The sequence below is a fragment of the Vicugna pacos genome, unplaced genomic scaffold (genome assembly GCF_048564905.1).
Source record: "Vicugna pacos unplaced genomic scaffold, VicPac4 scaffold_19, whole genome shotgun sequence".
NCBI classification, from domain to species: Eukaryota; Metazoa; Chordata; class Mammalia; order Artiodactyla; family Camelidae; genus Vicugna; species Vicugna pacos.
In genome coordinates, this window is record NW_027328740.1 from 36477977 (window position 1) to 36499251 (window position 21275).

The 21275-nt window shown below is 45.9% G+C and overlaps 1 protein-coding gene across 1 annotated transcript in view; it reads left to right on the forward strand.

Annotated features, from left to right (window-relative positions):
• Window positions 1-1217: 1217 nt before the first annotated feature.
• LOC140692910 (uncharacterized) overlaps window positions 1218-21275 on the forward strand; it is a 91703-nt gene continuing 71645 nt past the window's right edge. Inside the window, exons 1-4 of the mRNA XM_072957119.1 lie at window positions 1218-1621; window positions 2096-2376; window positions 2902-2980; window positions 3221-3289. Coding sequence (XP_072813220.1) covers window positions 1429-1621; window positions 2096-2376; window positions 2902-2980; window positions 3221-3289 — 622 coding nt within the window. The 5' untranslated portion in view covers window positions 1218-1428. The remainder of the gene's footprint in view (window positions 1622-2095; window positions 2377-2901; window positions 2981-3220; window positions 3290-21275) is intronic.

Here is a 21275-nt window from a genome sequence, read left to right on the forward strand (position 1 = left end):
AGAAGATGGTAGACCAATGTCCTGGAGAACCATCATCCCAAGTCAGAATTCAGGCTCTTCTTATATTAAAAAGGGGAAGCGGGAATGCTTGGTTGTTGCAAACTTGGTGTATGAATTCTTTGTTGTTAGAATCCTTTGTTCTTGCAGCTCTTCACCTGGGTCAGATCCGTGTAAACCTCCAACAAGCAAATGTTATTTTCTATTCTGTATCTTGTTATCTTTATACGAATGGAAAAGTGATAATATCCTTCAAAGTCAGAGCCTTGAGAATAGGGTCTCCTGTATATTTCAGGATCTAGGCAACATTGTTTCACAAAAGGTGCAGAAACAGCAAGACTAAGCCTAGGAAACAGGGCACAGGTTTAAAGTCAAAGGAACAGATCTAATATGGAGTCAGATTTGTTCTTTCCTATTTCAGTAGTGCCATGGAGAAGGCACTGTGGGCAGCTTTCTGTAGGGTCCTGGAGGCTTTCTCTCTCAGCCTCTGTGCGCCTCTATTGAAAACCCGTCATCGCTATCTGGCCTGCTGGAAAACCAGTCCGCCTGTTTTGCCCTGAAGTTGTGTTCTGTTTATAACTCATCTCTACTCCTTGGAAAACAACTCAATAAAAACTCAGTTGGTTTCCCACCAGCCCTGAGCAGGGGTGAGGGATAGCATGTTATTATTTTATAAAAAAAATATATTAAAATGTTTTAAAACAGCACTGGGCACATAGGAGAGAGACAATCAATGCTTCCTGGCTTAAATCGAAAATGATGACTCAGTGAGTCTATGGCTGCTGTATTTGCTGAACTAGTTACTCCTTTGCTCCATTACACATTTATTTTAACTGAAAAAGAAATATATGCATATGGTTAAAAAAATTCAAACAGAGCAAAAAACACTCAAGTGAAAGAAGTTTTCCCTCATCCTCTGTTCTTACACGCCTCCCTGGAGATGCCAATGTTTACAATCCTTTGTGTGCTTTTCCAGATATGCTATGCAAGTTCCCACCAATGTATGTAAATTCCTTTAAAGTTTTACTTATTTTTAACTTTAAGGGATTTAAATCCTCAAGTGGCTTCTGCCACAGTAATAGAAAAGAAGAAATCTGACTCCATATTAGATCTGTTCCTTTGACTTTAACCCTGTGCTCTGTCTCCTAGGCTTCTTCTTGCTTGTAAAACAATGTTGCCTAGAGCCTAAAATATACAGGAGAGCCTATTCTGAAGGCTCTGACCTTTAAGGGTATTTAACACTTTTCCAATCATATAAAGATAACACGTTGCAGAATAGAAAATAACGTTTGTTTTGTTGGAGGTTTACAGGGATCTGACCCAGGGAGATAGCTGCAAGAACAAAGGATTCTAACAAGAAGGAATTCCTACACCAAGAAGTTTGCAAAAACCAAGCACATAGGAAAGCAGCCTGAATTCTGACTTGGGGAGATGGTTTTCCAGGACATTAGTTTGCCATCTAGGTCTACAGAAACTTGCTATTCCATGCCCCAACACTTGGTCTCCCAACTTACTGGCCTGTCCTGCACTGAGGAGAATGAATTTGGACTCAATAACACTTCTACCTACCTAGCAAGTTGGACACTGGGACTGAGGGCAGCTCTCCCACACACAGGGGCCTACGGTGAGCCCTTGATTATTCCCCGAGGTTGGGGTGTGGTTTACCCAGGAGGGATGGGGACTCTACACCAGCACTCAGGCAGTCTGCTCCTTCTGGGGCTCTGACATTTTACCTCCCGCTCCCTGCCAGCGCAACATTTGGGACAGTGGAGCTAAGGCAGAGATCGTGCCTGCCTGTTTCCCAGCGTGTAAAAGGGGAATATGTACTCTTCCCAAGGTAGTTCTGAGAAACAACACCTGCGGGTGCTTGGTTCCCTGAGCAACAGTAAACCTAGCTCCTTGTGGGGGCAACGGGTATGATACCCGTAGGGTTTCTGCAGAGACCTTAGCTGGAGGGCTGGGCCAGGGACGTAAAAGATGAGCTGTGGGCAATGACGGGTAAGAGAAGGGTGTATAGGCAGGACTGCTGCCTCCTTCGGGGTGCCACAAGAGGTAAAACGCTTTCTCCCCATCTCTGTTACTCCCCTCCCAATTCCAGATAACTGCCTTCCCTCTGCTCCTCCTGTCCATGTGTCTCCCTCCACTTTTCCCCGCCTCCCCTCCTCCTCCCCTATTCTCCCTCCCTCGGTTCCCCTTCTCTCTCAGGACCCAGAGCGGATCGCTGGCCCTCCTGCGCATGCGCAGTTGCTGCCAGCTGGACCGCGGGTTGGAAGCTCCAGCTCCGAGCCGGGGATCGGCCCCAATGGCTTCTCAGCTCTGTCGCCCTGTAGGCCTTTGGCTACTGCCTGGGGCCGGGGCCTCTGGCTGTGGAAGTGCAAGGTGAGGGGATATCGGGAAAGGGGTGAGGCGGCTGCGGGAGGACGGTCGGCGTGTCACAGCCCCCCAGGGCGCCAGTCAGCGTGTGTTCAGCTGGATTGCTCGGGCCAGACCCCTCTGCCCGCGCCACCTGCCCCGGCGCCCCGGCCACAGCTGTCCAGGGCCAGGTGTGCCCCTGCGCCTCTTGGCCCAGCCGGGCTCCCCTCAGTCCGCGGCTGGCATCCGCTTCCCCTCTCCCGCCCGCGAGTCCTCCCCTCCCGGGCTTCCTCTCCTAGGCCGCCGACCCGTCCCCACCACTGGGCGGGCTGTGTCCCGGGCGGGCGGGGTCTGCACACCCGGACGGGGCGGGCGGCTTGGGCTGGGGCTGGGGCTGGCCTCCGAGCGGGGCTGCAGCCCGCGTCCCCCACCCCGCTCTCCCTGCCCCGCGACCCCGGGGCTGCCTTCCTCTCCCTTTCCCGATCCCTGAGGTCCAGATTAGCGGCGTGGGCGCTGCTCCCCAGGCTGAGAGCCCGCGGCTGTAACTCCCAGCTTCTCCTGGTGGAGTCGGGAAAAGGGAGCGGCAGTGCTGAGGGAGCTTCTGTCTCCTTGATCAGGATTTCTGCCCCAGGTAAGTACCTTGAACACTTTCAGGTGTTATGATGGCGGTGCTTGTTGATGTCACATGTTTTTATACTGAGAGGGATTACAGTGGTGAAAGCAGGGCTTGGTTCAGTTAAAAATGAGCTGAAGGCATGAGGCTGTCTCATCCTCCATCATTCACTCTCCCAGGGTGAAACGTGAGACCGTCGATCTTAAAAAGATACTTATAGTCCCTAACTAGTCCAGCCCAGCTATTGTGTGTTAACAGGAACAGCACAACCCGAGGCGTTGGAGACCCAGGGACATTGCACTCCTAAAGAGCTCCTGGCAAAATCTGGTTTGTTTTGTTTTTTTTGTTTGTTTGTTTTACTTAAATTGTGGGACAGACTAGTAGTATAGAGGGAAAAATAATTGGCAAGAAGGATTTTTTCATATAACAGCTTTATTGTGATATTGTTCACACACCATGAAGTCCACCCACTTGAATGTTACAATTCAGCAGCTTTTAGCATATTCACATTTGTGCAACCATTATTATTCCAGAACGTTTTCATCACATCAGAAAGACCAGTTGAAATGCATGACCTATCCACCCCTTCCCAGTGGTGGTTCTAAAGAAGTTTCTTGGCTGTTCCTGACCATAAATTAACTTGTTACATTCCATGAAATATCTGGGAGGAATTCTAATCAGAATTGCAATGAATCTGTCTATCAAAGCAGGAAGAATTAATGTCTTTATGGCATAAACTTCTTCTACACATGAATATATCTGGGACCCTATCTTTTCATCTGTCCAGAGCCAGGCCTATGGGAAATCCTCATTAATTCTTGGGTTTGTGAATGATGAGATTCAATACATCATTAGATGGAACTGTAGCCTTTCACTGAAGAGAAAAGTAACCTCGTAGAAGCCAAGTGATTCTCTGATGGTTAGAATGAGTGACCGCCAGTGCTGGAGTATTCGAGTGGACTTGGTGCTTGCAGAGTTCTCCACCATCTACAGCTAAGGGGATTACCGTGTTCTTTTACTTTTTTTTTTTTATGGCGTTGCTTTTATTTTTACTTATTATATAAAATTATTTTTTATTGAAGTGTTGTAAATTTACCATGTTAGCTTCAGATGTACAGCAGAGATTCAGTTATAAGCTTATGCATATGTATATAAATGTTTTTCAGATTGTTTTTAGTACAACTCATTACAAGAAATTGAAAATAGTACCCTGTGCTATATAGTAGGTCCTTGTCATTTATTTTATATTTATTAATGTGTATCTGTTAATCCTCCCTTTCCTGCCTGCTAACAACAGTTTGCTTTCTATGTCCATGAGTCTATTTCTAGCAGCACCGTTTTTGCTAGCAATATATGCTGGTTGGCTCTTTTCTGTTTCTGTAGTTGCATCTTATGTGTGGGCGTTTTTCTTCTGGTGGGCCTGTGTGTGGTTTGCACACGTGATAATAGAGATCTGTATTTGGGAGAACTCCAGGCCTCGTGTAGTCCCTCGTATGGAGTGCCCACTGAACTGATGCTTGAACTTGGAAAAAAACAGTAAATGTTGGAATTTCCACTATGGTTGAGACTTCCAGGTTTCTATAACCTCTTTAGCCCACCTAAATTTTGGCTGCACCCAATACTGGATAATTTGGTGGAACTTCATGGTATGGTGGTGTAGAGACAGGGCCTTGTATGCTTCTTCTCTTTCCTTTTTCTAACAATCATTTTCCTGGGCCTTCCAGGTACTCCCCCAGAAGGGCCCAGGGCTGGCTTGGTGTTGCACTGAGGCAATATTTGTTAATAAGTCCCTTTCCTCATCTCTTCTGAGCCTCCATTTCCTTCTCTGCACAATGAAGGCTTAGACTAGATAAGTGCTTTTCAGTTTCTTTTAAAGCCATGTTTCCTTTGAGAAACAGAAAATTCAAATCTCTCCTCCCATCACAACCCTTTAGATTTTGACACGTCCTCCAAGGAGTCACATAGCTCTTTGTGGTAAATTGACGTGATTGTGATTCCACGTGGCACAGAAAAGACTCTTCAGAGATTTATTGCAGGGAGAGGGCAGGAAAGGGGCAGTATGTCACACTTTCTTGTGTGAGCACTGGAGCAAAGGCTTGGGTTTAAATACAGTGTCTGATGTGGCATCCCTCTAATCTTGCACAATGTGATAAACCTCTATCCCTAGTTTCTTAATGTGTCAAGTTGGGGTGGTAATGTTTTAAGGCTTTTGTGAAACATTATACACATAAGCCATTTGTGTCTCGGTAGATACAAGACCTGCTAGAGAGTCGGAATTTCTTTAAAAATACATATATATTGTCCACATCACTCTGTCTGTGTGTATTTTGAAGTTCCTGGAGGGTGAGGGTTGAGTGTAATGTCCATCGTGGGACAGGTGGCCCATGGGTCTGTGTGCCTCAGATTGCCCCCTCCTCCCCAGTCCTCTTCCTCTCAGTCCAGGATGAAGTTCCCTAGTAGATTTACACACAGGTCTTGTGGAAATGGCTTTTCATTTTATTGTTTCACCAAGGAGGGTTGCCATCATGATCTCTGTGGTCAGGTTTTGGTGACCTGAAGGCTATGCAATTGGGGATTTCTATTTTATAAAAAGAAAAAAAATTACAAATACAAAATTAGACCTAGGTTGGTGGCAGGGGCTTTTGAAAGTGGGGACCATTAGCTTTTTAAGCTTCAGGTGCAGTGGCCTCTGGCCACGAGGACACATCCTCATGCTCTGAATTTGGAGGGACCAGTGGGTTCAGTGGGAATATTTACTGAGTGCATCTCATGGGCTGCGCATTCTCTTATTTGTACTGTGTGTTCCTTATTTGAGACGGTGAGCTGATTTAAACTCAATAGCCTCTTTAAAATAATAGACTTTTTATTTTTAGATGTAATGTAGATTCCCATGTAGTTGTAAGAGATAATATGGAGAGGGCCTATGGACTCTTTGCCCAATTTTCTTTAATAGTTCCATCTTGCAAAGTTGGGGTACTATTCATTCGTGACTCACTAACCCTTTTAGGTTTGTGTTATTGCCCTCATTTCTATTTATGAATAAACTGGTGTTGAGAGAAGCACACAGGTCTGCCCAGGTCACCCACGTGGTTAGTGAAGATTTGGGTGGAACGTGGGCTTGGCATTTCCAAGCAGTACCATTATGATGGTCTGTGGCAGGGAGCAGCATTCACTTTGCTTGTTTATTCATTCATTCAACAAACATTTATTGAATAAACTCTGTGGGTCAGATGCTTTCATAGGGTTATCTGATTCTTCAGCAGTATGGAGAATCAGGTAATGTTTTCTTTTTCTTTTTTTTTTTAATATGAGAAAAATATCTCTGAGAGGTTATAATCTCCCCAAAGGAAAAATAGCTCATAAATGAGGGATAGTACATTTGTACAGTTCCTTCTTCTTATGCAGGTGGTACCCTAGGCATTTTACATTTGCAAACTTCCATAATCCAGATATATTCTTGTAAGGCAAGAAGTTTTTTTTTAATTGAAGTATAGTCAAGTTTACAATGTTGTGTCAATTGCAAGGTGGTTTTTTTTGAATTTTGAATGGAGAAAATATTTTTTGAGGGGGTTAATTAAGTTTATTTATTTGTTTCATTTTTCTAAAATGAGGTACTGAGGATTGAGCCTAGGTCCTTGAACATGCTAAGCACGTGCTCTACCACTGAATTGTAACCTCCTCCCCAAAGCAAGTTTTCTTACCCATTATTCTGCACCTTAGGAGTTCAAATAAATTGGCGTTGAAATCCAGATATTTTGATCCTACTATGGTTCTTTGCATTATATCCTGCTGAGGGGTGGGGAAGCAGTTCCTTTATTCATTCATTTATTCAGCAGTTTTGAGCACCGACTTTGCATCAGGGCCTGCCTAGGTGCTTGGAAACAGAAAACAAGAAATGATCCTTTTCTGCAGGGGATGGAAGCCTAGACCAAAAGCTGGGTAATGTGATCTGAGCTTCAGTAGCCATGTGCAGATGCTGAGGACAAAATTATCCCCGATTTGCTTGGACTTCCCTTGCCTTCTGGCTGGTGCACACCAGGTCGCCGCATCCCAGTGAGGCCCGCAGCCCACAGCACAGTATGTACATCGATTTACCCTCCCTTCTCGGCAGGGCCTTCAACATGAACGCCCCTGACTACGTGCAGTGCGCTGAGGACCACCAGACTCTCCCGATTGTGGTCCAACCCGTGGGGATCATCTTAGAGAATTTCTTTTGCATCTATAATGGAATCTCCTTGGTGAGCCAGATCAGACCGTGCGGCTCCCAGTGGGCACTCTGTATCTACTATAGGTATCTCTATGTGCCCGAGAATGGATGGAGTGACTTCCAGACCCACCGCAATGTCATGGGCCTTGTCACCATTACTGACTGCCTCTTGGCCAAGACCTTCTAGAAGCTCCACGCACAGAGGAGCTGTATGGCACCACGCTCTACGACTCTCAGCTCTTTGTCTTTGTGCTGTATGGGGAGGTGGCCGAGCAGCCGCACACCGACGTGGCCTTCAATCTACGAGGACTGCAGGGTGGTGGAGAAGAGGATCGACGACTTCACTGAGTCACTCTTCATCTTGCCCAAGTCCAAGTGGCTGGATGGGGACCCCGAAAATTCTGGGGAGAAGACCCCCCTCCTCTACATCCTATTTGAGAAGGAGGACTTCGTGGGACTGGACACAGACAGCAGGCAAGTCAACCTGAAGGCCGGGCCACCCTGGCTGTGTGACAGATTGCTTCCCTACATCCAGAATGGGATCATCAAGGAGGAGGGCTTTCTTGTAGCCAAGGCGGGAAGGAGGTGTAGCCCGCCGGTTTTCAGACGTTTAAAACTAAATCCGCCTTTGTTTCAGAGAGATCCTTTTAGGGTTAGTGTGGACACTTACTCCCCCTTTTCAGCCAGGACACTTGGGGGGACCCCTGGAGTTGCTGTCCAATAGAGTAGCCACAGCTACTGATTTTAGTAGTGCTGGGGAGGAGGCCGGTCTGAGCTGAGATGTGCTGTAAGTCAAATGCACATCAGACGCTGAAACTTGTCTAGTAAAAAGAATATAAACTATCTTGTTACTTTCTATATTGATTACACGTCAAAATGATAGTATTTTACATACAGTAGAATAAGTAAGGTCTGTTCTTAAAATCAGTTACTTGGTTTTTTTTTGTTACATTTTAAACCTGGCAACTGGGAAACGTTATTTACATGACTCTCATTTCATTCCTGTTGGACAGCCTGTCCTGGGACAGTTTCATCCCTTTGCTTATAAATGAGACTCTGAATCCCGAGACGCAGAACGAGGTGCTGGTTGAGCTCAGGGTGGAGCCGATGTCTCCTGCCTCCCAGGCCCAGCACCAGCACGGCTCAGGCCCTCTCCCCTGCCTGACAGCCACCATGCCAAGTTAGGACATCAGAAACACTGCCAGGGGCTTCCGAATTAGCTCCTTATGCAGGGAAAGGCGTGTCACGGTGTATGGGACACAGCAGGGAAAATTTCGTCCTCACTTTGTCCCTGTGATTAGGTCAAAGGCCCCACTCTGCCTTGGAAGTGCAGACGATCACTTCTGGGCTGCCTAACCCCTCACCCTCTACTATGTTTCCCTGTGTATCTTTCAAGCTGTCCCTCGGGCAGAAGAGGGTGAGACGTCTTTGCCGAGAGGTGGTCCCCCTTTACTGGGGAGAGTGAGGTGAGCTGTGTCCCCCCGGCCTACGGCCTCGGGCCTTGAGTCTGGAGAGCGCTCATGGCGGTCCCACAGGTGACGGTCGGAGGACATGGCACGTGCTGCCGGGCCCGCTGTGCAGGAGGGGCTCTGTGATTCTCTGTGATTCTAAGGTCAGATTCTACTTTCTTGTTGTTGGTAAGATGGAGGAGAAGATGCCAGAGAATTGATAAAAAGAAAATCCACACCAGTCCTGTGAATGACAGACACAGGGGATCCGTGTCCCACCTGCGTGTGGTGCCTGGCAGGCTCTGGAATAATTTTCACTTCCTCCCCGGACATTCCTCTATGGCTTAAGGAAGGGGAGAGGCATGTCGTGGCCATGATCTGTACTTGTCCTCACAGGGCCCTGTGATCTACATGCCCACACTACACTTCTGCTCCTTGGAGATGAGGTGTCAGGTTTAGGAAACTGGGCACTGCTGAGGGCATAGCTGCCAGAACCGTGCTACACCAAGACTGGCTCCGTTCACCTCACCTGTCACCTCCTGTTGAGTCCTAAGGCGTCATTCAAGGTAGGTGCATCGGTGCAATGAAAGCAGGGACCTCCTTCACCCCCTGGACAGACTGGTGGGTGATCAGTGGAAGCCTGGAGCCCTGCCCCAGCCCCACGCCAGTGCCTCCTATTTTGTCATAGGAGGCACTGGTGACATTTTTGCTCAGCAACTGCTTGGCTCTGATTCTGCAGAGCCAACAGAGAATGCCAGCTTGTTTTTGCCTTTTGAAGTCTGCCCTTGGGATTTGGCGGAGTAGCTGGATGTGTGCTTAGCCCATAGTGGTTGACACTGTCACCATTGTTTACCCAGAACCTCGTGTACCAGGCATGGCTGCCGGCATCAAAATACAGCAGCGCATTAAACCTCCCTCCTGGTGGGTCTGTCTGTTCTGGTACCATAAGGGCTCAGCCAGCATCTGAACGTCAGTAAGATAACGTGGCCAGTGAGCTCGGGTCAAGCACGTTCTCCTCCAGTGACTTTTACTCCATTGTTGCTTTTACTATTACACAGTCATTAATTTTTTAAACAATGCTTTGGTTCAGGAGCAGAACCTAATTCTCCCCTGTTCCTCTTGGTGGGAGTGAGTAAAGTTGTCCAGCTTGAAATGCGACCACATTTTGTAGCTCAAAAGCTGTCTACACGCATCTAGGTGAAGTTTTGGTTTGGGGCGCTGACCACGTTGGGGTCCCCCGGCAGCATCGCTCCCCTCAGGCCCCTGCCTTCCCTGGATCAGGAGGTGAGGGTGGGTCTCACCGTCCCTGCGTCCCTGTCCTCATCACACTGACGTAATTTCTTGTAAATGCTGTCAAAGTCATTTTTGTTCTCGTGTGTTTCTAATTTTGGCTGTTCCTCTATTCCTTTTTCTATTTTCCTTTTTCCCTTATACCACCCCGTGAGCATGTTGTTGGGTCTGAAAATGTGGGCTGTGCACACCCTGCATTGGAATAGCCAGATCGCCCTCTGTGCCGTCTCCATCGCTATAAAAAGCAAAAACTTAACAGTTGCCATGATTCGTATATTATCCTAGTCATCTTATTTTCTACTTTTTTGGAATTTTTGCTATGTTAGCACATCACCCACTGGAGTTTGATATCTGTTAAAGTCCTTGCTTTGAGGAACCTGTTAGTTCGTCCTTATATTTGGTAACAAATGCTCTCTTACTAATTTTGTTTATTTGTTTTGAAGAAGTGAGATGCGAATTGATTTAGGCGGCTGCTGAGGGATTTTTTTCATGGAGTATTTAAACTTGGAAAGTCAAAATCTGCAGCACCTTGCTTGATTCTGGCTTTTACACAAACGTGCTCGGCACACGGTTCCTGGCTGTCGCTGTGTGACGTGCGTGACGGCGCTTCCTGGCCGGCGGTCACTGGTGAGGAAGTGGCCGGCTCGGGGGTGAGCAGCTGCAGGGGACGCTGTTGGAGGAAGCAGTCACCGGTTTTTTGTTTTTTGGTTTTTTTTTTTGCATTCACCTTCCCAGTGCCATTTACTTTACTTTGCATTCATAGAGGGGCAGGCGCGGGCCTAAAACCATGCCACTCTTTTGTTCCCTTTATGAGGCTGGTTTTTCTAAGTATCAGGAAAACATTGCCTTGTCCTAAGGAGCTGGTTCACTTGGATCTGGTGGACACAGGGACCCCTAAATGGGACCATAGCTTCCTCTCTGCTTCAGCCAGTGGGCATTCAGAGCCGGGTCTGTGGTTTGCCTCAGCAGCCGTGCAGGCCTCCCTGCACCGGCCTTTACTTTTACCCCTTTTTGGCAGTAAATAGCTGACTCTGTGTCTGTTGCAGCTGATGTCCACCACTGACGGCCGTGTGGTTATTTTGCGGTAGTGAGTCTCCAACACCCCTGTCAGCCGTGAAGGGACCTTGCATTCTCACCCCGACCCTGGTTCATCTCACCCAGGGAAAGGGCTTGGCCACCACCGTCATGCTGGACATGAGGCCTTGTTTCTCCTTTCATGCTCTGGTCCAAATGTGGACACTTCATCCTTCACTGACTTGGTCTCGCTTGAGACAGTCCAGACTTTCTGAAAGAGTCCATCACATTCTGGGGGGGAACAGAACAGAAGTAAGAGTCGCAAGTTGGAGTCTAGGCTGTCTGGGTTGGCAAATGCAGGCTGGGATCTGTGATGGCCGGTCTGTGCCCTGGAAACTGGCCTTTCCCGTGGCTCCCGAGAGAAAAGGGGTCGGAGCGAGAACAGACTTGCCTGGGTTCCTACCATCCTCATCTGCTCACTGACAGGAGTGTCAGCTAACTAGGAGCTCCCCCAGACCTCGGGCCCTTCAAACCTCAGATCACGGGAGATCCTTGAGTCCCTTCTTCTGGTCCTTCTTTGTGAGAATCCAGTGCCTTCTGAGGTGGCTGGCAGCAGGAGATGCCTCCCCCTCCAGGGAACTCCCTTCGGAGGACTGTGACTCAGTGCACCTTGCTGTGAGCTTGTGGGTTTCCATCGTGCTCCCTGCAGAACCAGACTTGAGACTGGCTTAGCGACAGAAATAACAAGACTGATTCCAGGGCAGGGCCAGGTGGAGGGAACAGTGGAAATTGAATGTGACCTCAAACACCTAGGTGGGTGCTGGGGCTGTTACTAAAATGGGGAGCCTGGGAGGTACCTGCCAGGAATCGAAGTCTAGAGTAAATGGTGGACATAAGGCCTTTTTTTTTGACATATGGCATTTTTAAGATGCCATTTGTCATCCAAGTTAGGACTTCCAAGAGGCACTCGTGTCTATGAGCCTGGGGCTCAGGTGAAGGAGCCGGACTAGAGATACACATTGGGATTCGTCATTCTTAGCTGGTGTTCACAGCCGTGCAAGTGGATCAGCTCATCTCAAGAGGTGCAGACTGTGTCTGAGGGGGGGCAGGGCTGTGCCTGGTTTGGAGGAAAGCCCGGACCATGCAGCTTTGGTGTGTCAGTCAGCGGCGTTTGTGATTTTCAGAGCAATGGCATTTATCCTTAAGGTTCTGGGGGGTGGGCAGGGCCACACAGGAAGAAATCTGAAGAGAGGGTTTTGGCCACGTGTGCGCGTCTTGGGACGATCCAGAGGCTGCAGGGTCCAGAAGGGGAAACTCCTCAGAAGCTGGAGTCGGAGTGGGGAGTTGGGAGAATGTAGTCACACTCTCCTGTGATGAAGGGAGGGAGGCCTAGGGAGTCCGCACCCTAGCGGACTCTCTTTCCCACGAACAAAAGGCAATCAGACAGAAGATTTGAGGTAAGAAGGGATGGGCGTTGGGAGAGGAGACAACCTGGAGAACGGTGGTTGAACAATTCTTGAATAGTCTCCCTGAAACATAGAGTTAAAAAAAACCCAGACTCTTAAGAATATTGATAGTGACTGGGGAGAAGGCAGTTGTTTTTCTGACCTCCTAAGGGTAAGGTATGTATCCGGGGATATACAGAAGAATCGGGCAGTCTGTTCCTGGGGCTTCACCCTTACCAGGGGGAACAGTGCAAGTTTAAAGGGGGAGAAGGGCAGCGGAGGGAAACTAGCCAGGTCCCGTGTCACGTACCAGTCGGCCGCCCTACTTGCGTGTTGCATTCACATCCATGCCTCCCAAGTGGGCGCTGGCAGCCCCGTTTTGAAGATTGGGAAGCCTCCTCAGAGGTTTAAGGAATTGGTTCATTTAGCAGCTAGTAAATGCTGTAGCAGGATTCCAGCAGGGCCTTGTCAGACTTCAAGGGCATGTTCTCTCTACTAATTCCGGTTGTACCTGAAATGGTGAAGTGAGTCAGTTTCGGAGCCTTTCAGAGAAAGTACGCTTTAAGTGCCTCAGGACTGTTGCACAAAGCTCAGTGTTCTTTCATGGTTCGGAACCACCGCAGTGCTTTTTGCCCCACAGATGTAAGGTCTTACTCCTTTGACGATGGCGTGGTTGTAAATGACATACAGGTGCAAAACCACACTTAGCAGCTTCTGAAGGGAAACTCTCCTGTTCTCCCTTGATCGGCTTTCTTCCACGGGATGTAACTGTGCTGCAGCTAAGGCCTGAGCTTTCCGTATGGAGTGAGGGTTTGATATCCAAATTTAGCATAAAACAGTCAGATGGAGAAAATCGAAGATGACAATATATTTTGGGGTTTCATTAGACAAGACATACTATCTGTTAATGGCTCATAAAGCTAATGAAATTGAGTACAGAACATTGCATTTCTTACTTTCTACTGAGAGCTGTCTTCCAACATAAGGTTCTCTGCTTTGGAACTTCAGCTCAGCCACTAGGGCGCCTGTCATTGTGTTGGTGTGATTGCATTTACACAGTGCATGTAATCTGGGCTTCCTTAGCCCCAAACACTCCAGTGCAGAATCATAGGCTGTAGCCATCACTTAGTTATACAAATACTTCTAAAACTATATGATACCAAAAAAAATAAATAAATAAAAATAAAGAGAGAGAGGGAGATTGCCTTTATCAAAGTTCCTTTGGATTTTAACTGCAAAGTGTTGTTGAGCAGCTCTGGTTTCCTTTGGATATGAATATATACATTTCTTTGCATGTAACTTGGATTTCAGGCTTGAACACCAAGCTCTTGTTTTCCATGAGCCACAAAAATCATAGCCAAATGACACACGTATGAAACAGTTTATTCTTTTTATCTGAGACAGAATCCTTGAATTTGGGACTTGAGCTGCGACTTTCCTGTTTGCTCTTCCCACCCCTCTTGTCACCTCACTCCTTTTTCCCACGTGGCCTCCAAGAGGTCATGGTCTCATAGGAGCAGGTGGACAAATACCAGTTGGTCGCCAAGCAGTGCTGCTGTAGATGGAGCCCAGCCAAGAGCTAAAGGACATCATCAGGGAGGACTTCCTGGAAGAAATTGGCTCTACATTCAGTTCTGAGGACAGAGTAAGAGTCAGCCAGGGGAAGGAATCAAGAGGGTGACTCAGGTGGCAGGAGCAGCCCGGGTAGAGGCCTGGAGGCTTGTGGGGTGGGGACTCGGGGAGACTGCCCTGTGTGGTCCAGGGTGGTGGGTGATCCTGCTTTGAAGGACACTGGAGAGGGCCTAGGGGTGGAGGGCTTTGGAGGAGCTTGGTTTTACTAGAACTGACACAGAAGAGGCAGTGAAGGGTGTCAGCAGGAAGTGACCCTTAGGAGAGCAGCTCTGCCTGTCCTTTTGAGTCCCACCCCTTCATTCTTTTATTCACAACACACGCAATTCTGAGTGTCTAGGGGAGAGGGGGTGGACCCACAGTAGTAAGCAAAATGTACTTGCTTCTTGAGAGCTTAGCAGTGTCAGAAGTTGACTTAGATTAAAATGTTTTATTAACACAGCAGGGCACCTAATCCAAAGTGCGGAGGTTGGAGGGAAGGAAGACTTCCTTGACAAACAGTTAAAATGAGCCTGGAGGCTAGTGGGAAGTAGCAGCAGGTCACGGGGCCCCTGAGGTCACTGGGGACCTGGTACTGAGGTGAGGATGGACAAGCAGGTTCGGGGGTGGGGCTAGAACTCTACCAGGGAGCCTTTGATGGGTTTGAAGTGGGGGAGATGTAATCAAATTTGTGCTTTGGGAAGGCTGCCTTGGCTGTGTGTGTGTGTGTGTGTGTGTGTGTGTGTAGCGGGGAAGAGGGGGAGGGTGTCACCAACTGGGAGGGTCATTAGAAGACCATTCACAGGCTCGGAGGCCACCAGTGGGAGAGGGGCGTCGGGGCTGCTTGGGGACCGCAGGGGCAGAGTGGATGCCGGGTTTCCTTATGTGGAGGGCTTGTTAGCGGGGTCGCTCTAGCGACACCTTGTGGCTGGAAGTAAACAGATGGAGGCCGCCAGGTGGACTTACCTCTTCTCTCCTTCCCTGCCTTGTGTGATGATCTTAGCTCTGCCAACATATGGAACAGAAGAGCTAAGTTCCAGAGTAGCCCAGGACTTTGCTGGGCTCGTTCAAGTGAGCGCAGATAGGATTTAGGCTTGTGTTGAGATCTGTAAGTTAACTTAGCTAGAAACGTCCTGTCTTTTGGATTTTCATAGGGGTAGTAATTCTTGATAAAGATTGCTTTCTTGGTGAGAGGAATTTTAATACAACTGATGTCTTTCTCAAAAAAAATCTTATCTTTTAAGAAATTTAATATTCAAAATAATAGGAATATTTTAAAATGATAAACTAAGGCTTTCGTGTAGTTTCTTTGGTTTCTGAGTTGATGTGTAGGTAGACCCTTTGCATTACATAATAGCACATCTTTGACAGTATTTAAAGAGCTGTTAGTGAGCGCCCCCAATTTGAAAGCATCATTAAAACTTGCTCTGAAATAGTGAAGTCATATAGGTCTTGTTTGCAGAAGCCAGATATTTGGTTTATAATCTGCAGCATAGCTCCCTTTATAAAATAATAATAGATTCAAAATTAACAAAGTGGAAAATAATTGATTTTTTTTAAAAAATGAGACATAAACTTTCTTGTGCTATTGTTGCAACTGGAAATTTTGAAAAGAAAAATCCTATTGTAATATCATCTAAGTGAAATACATATATGTCTGTCACATTTGAATAGTAACTGCACAGTGGTTTTTGAAGTCAGGATCATTCCAGCTCAGATACTGGCAGTGATGGTTGCTGGTTTTCAATGGAAGAGCCTAAATTTGCTTTCTTAGCTTTATTCTTTTCTTTTCTTATATTTTCTTTTCTTTTCTTTTCTTCTCTTTTCTTTTCTTTTCTCTCTCTCTTTTTTTTTTTTTGGGTAGTGCGAGGGTTGAGTAGTGCTGTGCCAGCATGATTTGGGGGCAATTTGTGGGCAGATGTCGTGCAGCAGCAGTGAGATATTTCCATGCATTTTACTTTCCGGACATCACCAGGGAACATGTGTGGTTTGTGCCTGCAGGATGGGATGCTGCAGGACTCCCTGGTCCATCAATGTTATGTCTTGGAGCTGCTCCGGTCAGTGAATGATTTTCTGTGGCTTGGAGCTAATGTGGTCTGATGCAGATGATCAGATGTGTAACTAAAGTACTGTTACTTGAAATAAGAGAAAAGCTAGCAAAAATGTCTCTAAAATACAGGATGAGGGAGGAGAATTGGCTGAGCTGCTTACAGTGGGGAATATTCTCAGGTGACTCCCTCACTGTGTCTCCTGTCACTATCCCCCACAGCCCTGCATGGCAGTCCTACTGAAGCAACCATGCACTTTCTCAGAAACGCGCTGAATTTCCTTGTGCCTCTGATTGTTCACTTTTTTTTTGAAAGCACATCTTGCCCTTTGCTTAAATGCCATCCCTGCTAGCCACCACTTACACTCATTCTTCTGGACCTCGTCCATATATAGCTGCTGAATGAAAGAACAAAATGTAGTATCTCCATTTAGTGGAATATTATTCAGACATAAGAGTGAATAAAACAGAAAAAATAAATAAAGGGGAATATGAAAAAAGCCATCTGCTCTGGGTAGTCCACCCTGACTGCTCAACCCGGCCTTTTCCCTTTGAAACCCCACCCCTTATACCCCACTCTAACTATTTTTGATAGTATTTACCACCTTCTAATAAAGTTTAACATTTTCAAAAAAAAAGAGACATGCTGATACCACTTCAACATGGGAAAGCCTTGATAACAGCACGTTAACTGAAAGGAACCAGACACAAACGGCCACATATTGTTGATTTCAGTGATCTTAGAAATGCCCAGAATTGGCTCATGCAGTGGCAGAGAGCAGATGATGGTTGCAAGGGGCTGGGTGGAGGGGGGTTGTGGAGTGACTGCTAGTGACAGGGGTGTTCTATTGGGGTGATGAAGTGTTCTGGAAATAGATGGTGGTGAGGGCTGCACAACCGTGAGTGTGCAGAAGACTGCTGAGCGCTGTCTCTGGGAGTGCTTGTTGTTGGGGCGGCTTTATTTTGTTCTCATCCTGTAATGTGAAGGGTCATCTTGTGCTGAGACCATTCAACTCCTGTGAGTGGTAAGGCTAAGAGACTTTGCAGAGTCATGTTTCTTTTTTCCCCCTTGCTGAGTGTAGGCAAAAATGGTTTAAGCCTGAGAAAGTGCTCCATATGCAGAAATGTCTTTCAGTTTTGGCTGGTGTAAAAATCTTGTGAGCTTTTTAATCATTTAGGACAGTCTGTAGGGGGAAACAGCCTGTGAAGCCTGGGTGAGACTTGGAAGAGCCGCGCTACCCTCCCAGACACGGGTGGGGATTTCACCCCCATTCAGGCAGTGAAGGGCCAAGACCCGTGAGAGGAGTTGACAGTCATGAATATTTATGTGTATCCGCTGCTTCATCTTGGATATTAATTTCTAGCTGAGTCATTTTGTGGCGGCAGCCTCATCCTACATCAGGAATTTATAGTATCTGCTCTTTGAGGTGAAGAGCTGACAGACTTGATTATTTAACAGTCTATCTTGTATTGATATCTCAGATTCCTTTGTCAATCGCAAAACAGCAGAAATACAGACGTCCTTTAATGCCGATGTGACCTGGAGCAGGTTTAGTTTCTGTACCTCAGTGACCTTATCTGCGTGTGGGGAAGATGATAACAGTGCTTCCCTCAGAGGGGCTGGTGAGAGGAGACTGAGAAGCACAAATGGAAGACTTACACGAGATGCTCATGAATGACAAAATTTAGTGCTCTCAGCCTGGTGAGGCCTCAGGGGCAGAGATGTCAGAACAGAGCAGTCCTAGCCAGAGTTCGATCCGCATTGGCAGGTTTTATGATCACTATCACCACTGTGGGTTATCAGGTAGTTTTAAGACTTGGTAATATGAATTCATGAATAATGTTAAAGACTAGACAACTCAGATCCGGTTTACATAGTTCTCAAGATTTCCTGTGAGAAATGGATATTTTTTCCCCATCTTAAATCTGAGTGGATTCTCTAAAAAAATTCTGTAGTCCTCCATCTTTTTCCTTTAATTCTCCTTTTTTTTAAATAAAAGTTTTTAAATGGAGTTACTGGGGACTGAACTGAGGGCCTCATGCGTGCTGAGCACATACTCTCTCAACTGAGGTATACTCTCCCCCATAATTGTTTTAAACTTTACTTTCTTAGTATTCAGAGGTTAGAGGCCTCTAATTCTTTTTTTGGAGACTTGTCCATAAACCGGTAAATCTAAAATTAATGGACAAAATTTGGTTTATTAAAAAAATCATTAGAACTTTTATCAATCCATTCAAAAGGAAATGCTTATTGAGTTAAAATGTTTCTCCTTTATGGTGATTTCTAATTTTTGGTCTAGCTTAACTTATTAAAAGTAATCCTCATCATCATAATGACCAAGCTTGCTGTGAGTGGACACCTACCAAAGGCTAAACTGTTTTTCTCATGTTTTACTTCAAAGCAGGTGTTTGACGGTAGGTATCAATGTCTCCTTTTTGCAGCTGAGGGATTGAGAGGTGGGCAGCTTGTCCCAAATCAAACGCAGCTGGCGGTGCCTAGCTCGGTGCTGGAACCCAGGCTGCACAGGATGCATTCTCAATTTCTCCTCTGATCAGCCTCCCGTTGAGTGGTTTCCCGAACTCCTGTGAGTCCATAAATGACCGATTTTGGCGATCTCAGCCTGATGAGGCCTTCAAAGGAGAGACACCAGTGAGAATGTGAGACAGAGCGGCATAAATTAAAATTGTACATTTTCACAAATGTTGCATTCTCAGGTAATGACTTAAATAGTTTATGTTTTCTTTATATTAGTGCTATGTAAGCACTAAAAACAAAACATTAAAAATGATTATAGTGCAAAATAGGAGTGGGCTTTGAAAGTCCAATCATTGCTAATGATGTTGCTTGTTTTTCTCTAGTGGTGCTTATTGACAGAATAATTTACAATGACTGAATTTGTTTTATGTATGTAGTCTTAGTATGGAGGAAAAGTTTGTCAGTGCATATTGAAAGTAAAATCTTTACTCTTTTCTTTCCTGATGATAAATATGTACGTTGTTTCCATGGCTTAAGTATATTTCCTCATTTGTGAAATTTGAGTGATGCCGTTTACCATGTCTGACTGTGAGAGGTAGACGCCTTGTATACAAAGCATCCAAGAGCTGCTTAGTAAAAATGTGCTGTCACAATGACAGATAGTTTAGAAGGATCAACTGTGAATACTAAAGAGGGTGGCTTGTTTCTGATGCATATTCAATATGGATATATATGAATATGGCTTAAAGTAACAAGGATTCAGGGTTTTGTGTGTGTGTGTGCGTGCAGTATGAAGTTTTAATGAAATCTGTATCATTCTATTGAGACAGGGACTAGTTAAATTGACTTAAGCAGACGACCTTGAAGATTATTTACACAGAATGTGTATTGTTACAACTCAGTGTTCATGCTGCCGTGTAACTATACACTCAGACATTTAAATTCGTAGGACTCTGACCAGAAGCATTAAGTTTAGAAAAATCCACATTGATCATTTTCAGGGAATAAGCTTCTCTCTTTTGTGATTAAAGAAAATTTTGATTTATTTTTCTGCACTCTTAATAGGTTTTAAAATATCAAAACATTGATTTGACATGTCAGCTTTTTTAATAGAAAAAAGCTCATGCTGTTTTAATATGTAAATAAATGTTTTTGTATTTCAATACACTTCTATGATTTCCTGGCTCTTTGAGAAGTATTTTGCAAGATACTTAGATTACCTCCTGTTGGAAAAATACAGACATGACTTTTATGAATATAGGCCTAGTACAGTTCTGTTGGTTTTTGCTACAGTGCAAGACATGAGGACTAGGAGAGCAGTATGTGCTACATAAGCTTTTAGTTATCTGATTCTTGTTTCTGATCCACAGGCAATTTTTGTGTTGCACCTTTCCAGGCAACCAGGAAGGCCTTTTAAGCCATAGGTGGCGCTGTTACACCTTCTTACAGTCTTAACTTTCCTGTTTGTAAAGGAAGTCTTAAACAACGTTTTTTTTTTTTTTTTGATTCCTTTGCTTAGTGCTTCAGGGTAGCACAATGTCCATTATGTCTGACTACCTGGAACTATTATTCTGCTTATGTCTTAGTTTTATTCTATCATCTCGCTGTGAACATTTCAGACTTCCTGTGCAAACAGTTGCAACATCGGACTTTTCTTGCAGTGTTAGAAACCAGTGAGCCGGGATTTTATAAAAGAGCTAGAAGCGGCCTCTGGAGCACCTTAAAGCTGAAAAGTGTACTGAGTTCCCTAAGTATTATCCCCACCGCTGTGTGTCAATGGGTGGTAGGAGATTTGGTACATATACAAAGGGGTGTGGTGTTTTGACTTGGGTTTGCGTGCACGCGCTGCCACTGAGCTACGTGATCCTGAGTCAGTTCTTTCTGAGTTTTTCCCTCGTCTGTGAGATGGGGACACTCATTTCTGCTTTGTAGAATTGTGAGAATTAGAAATTATGTAAAGTGTTTAGCACAGTGTGTATGACAAGAGGGCTCATAATCTTAACTGCTGTTTGGTGTGAAGCCATCATTTGATAGTCTTTGGCAATTACTGAGAAACAGGAAAATAAGAAAAGCTGGTTTTATGATGAAAGATATTTGAGGAGGTTCCATAGTTCCTATACACATAATTTAGCATCAGCAGAGTCAGGACAGTTACACAGTCGCCCTGAACCAATGTTAAGCCACAGAATTTTTGTTACTTCATATAAGTTGGGGCTTAAGGGGACCCAATACTTATACACATGTTGTGTCCAGCAGCCAACTGAGAGATGACAAAGAAGAACAGGCAGGCGATAAATGTCTCCTTTATTACTGATGAAGCCACGTTCTCCATGAAATTCAGGGCTGTGGGAGAGTGAGTGTCATGACACTATGTCCCAGAATTAGAGACTTACGCAGTCCCAGGTAACTCTGGTCCACAGCGAGCATTCCCTTGAGAGATTCTGACCCATAATGCACAGGACTGTCTTGCCATGGAACTGAGCATCCCGGCTGCTTCCTAAGGGTGGCCAACACTGGAGGGGAAGGAAAGCTTTCATATGCCCTGCTTGTCTCCCCGGACTCACACCTCAATCTGTTAGTGTGAGGAGGGCTAGCCGTGGGCCAGTGGTCAGGGGTGTGAAGGGAGAAGCAGTCTCCCATGGACCAGAGGAGTGGGGAGGAGGGAATCCCCCCTCAGATTAAACAGGTGGTGGCTTGAAACAGAAGGGTGCTCCTCAAGAGTTTATAAGAGGGGAAATAAGGATTTCCTTTGGGACTCAGAATAGTCATGAAACACAG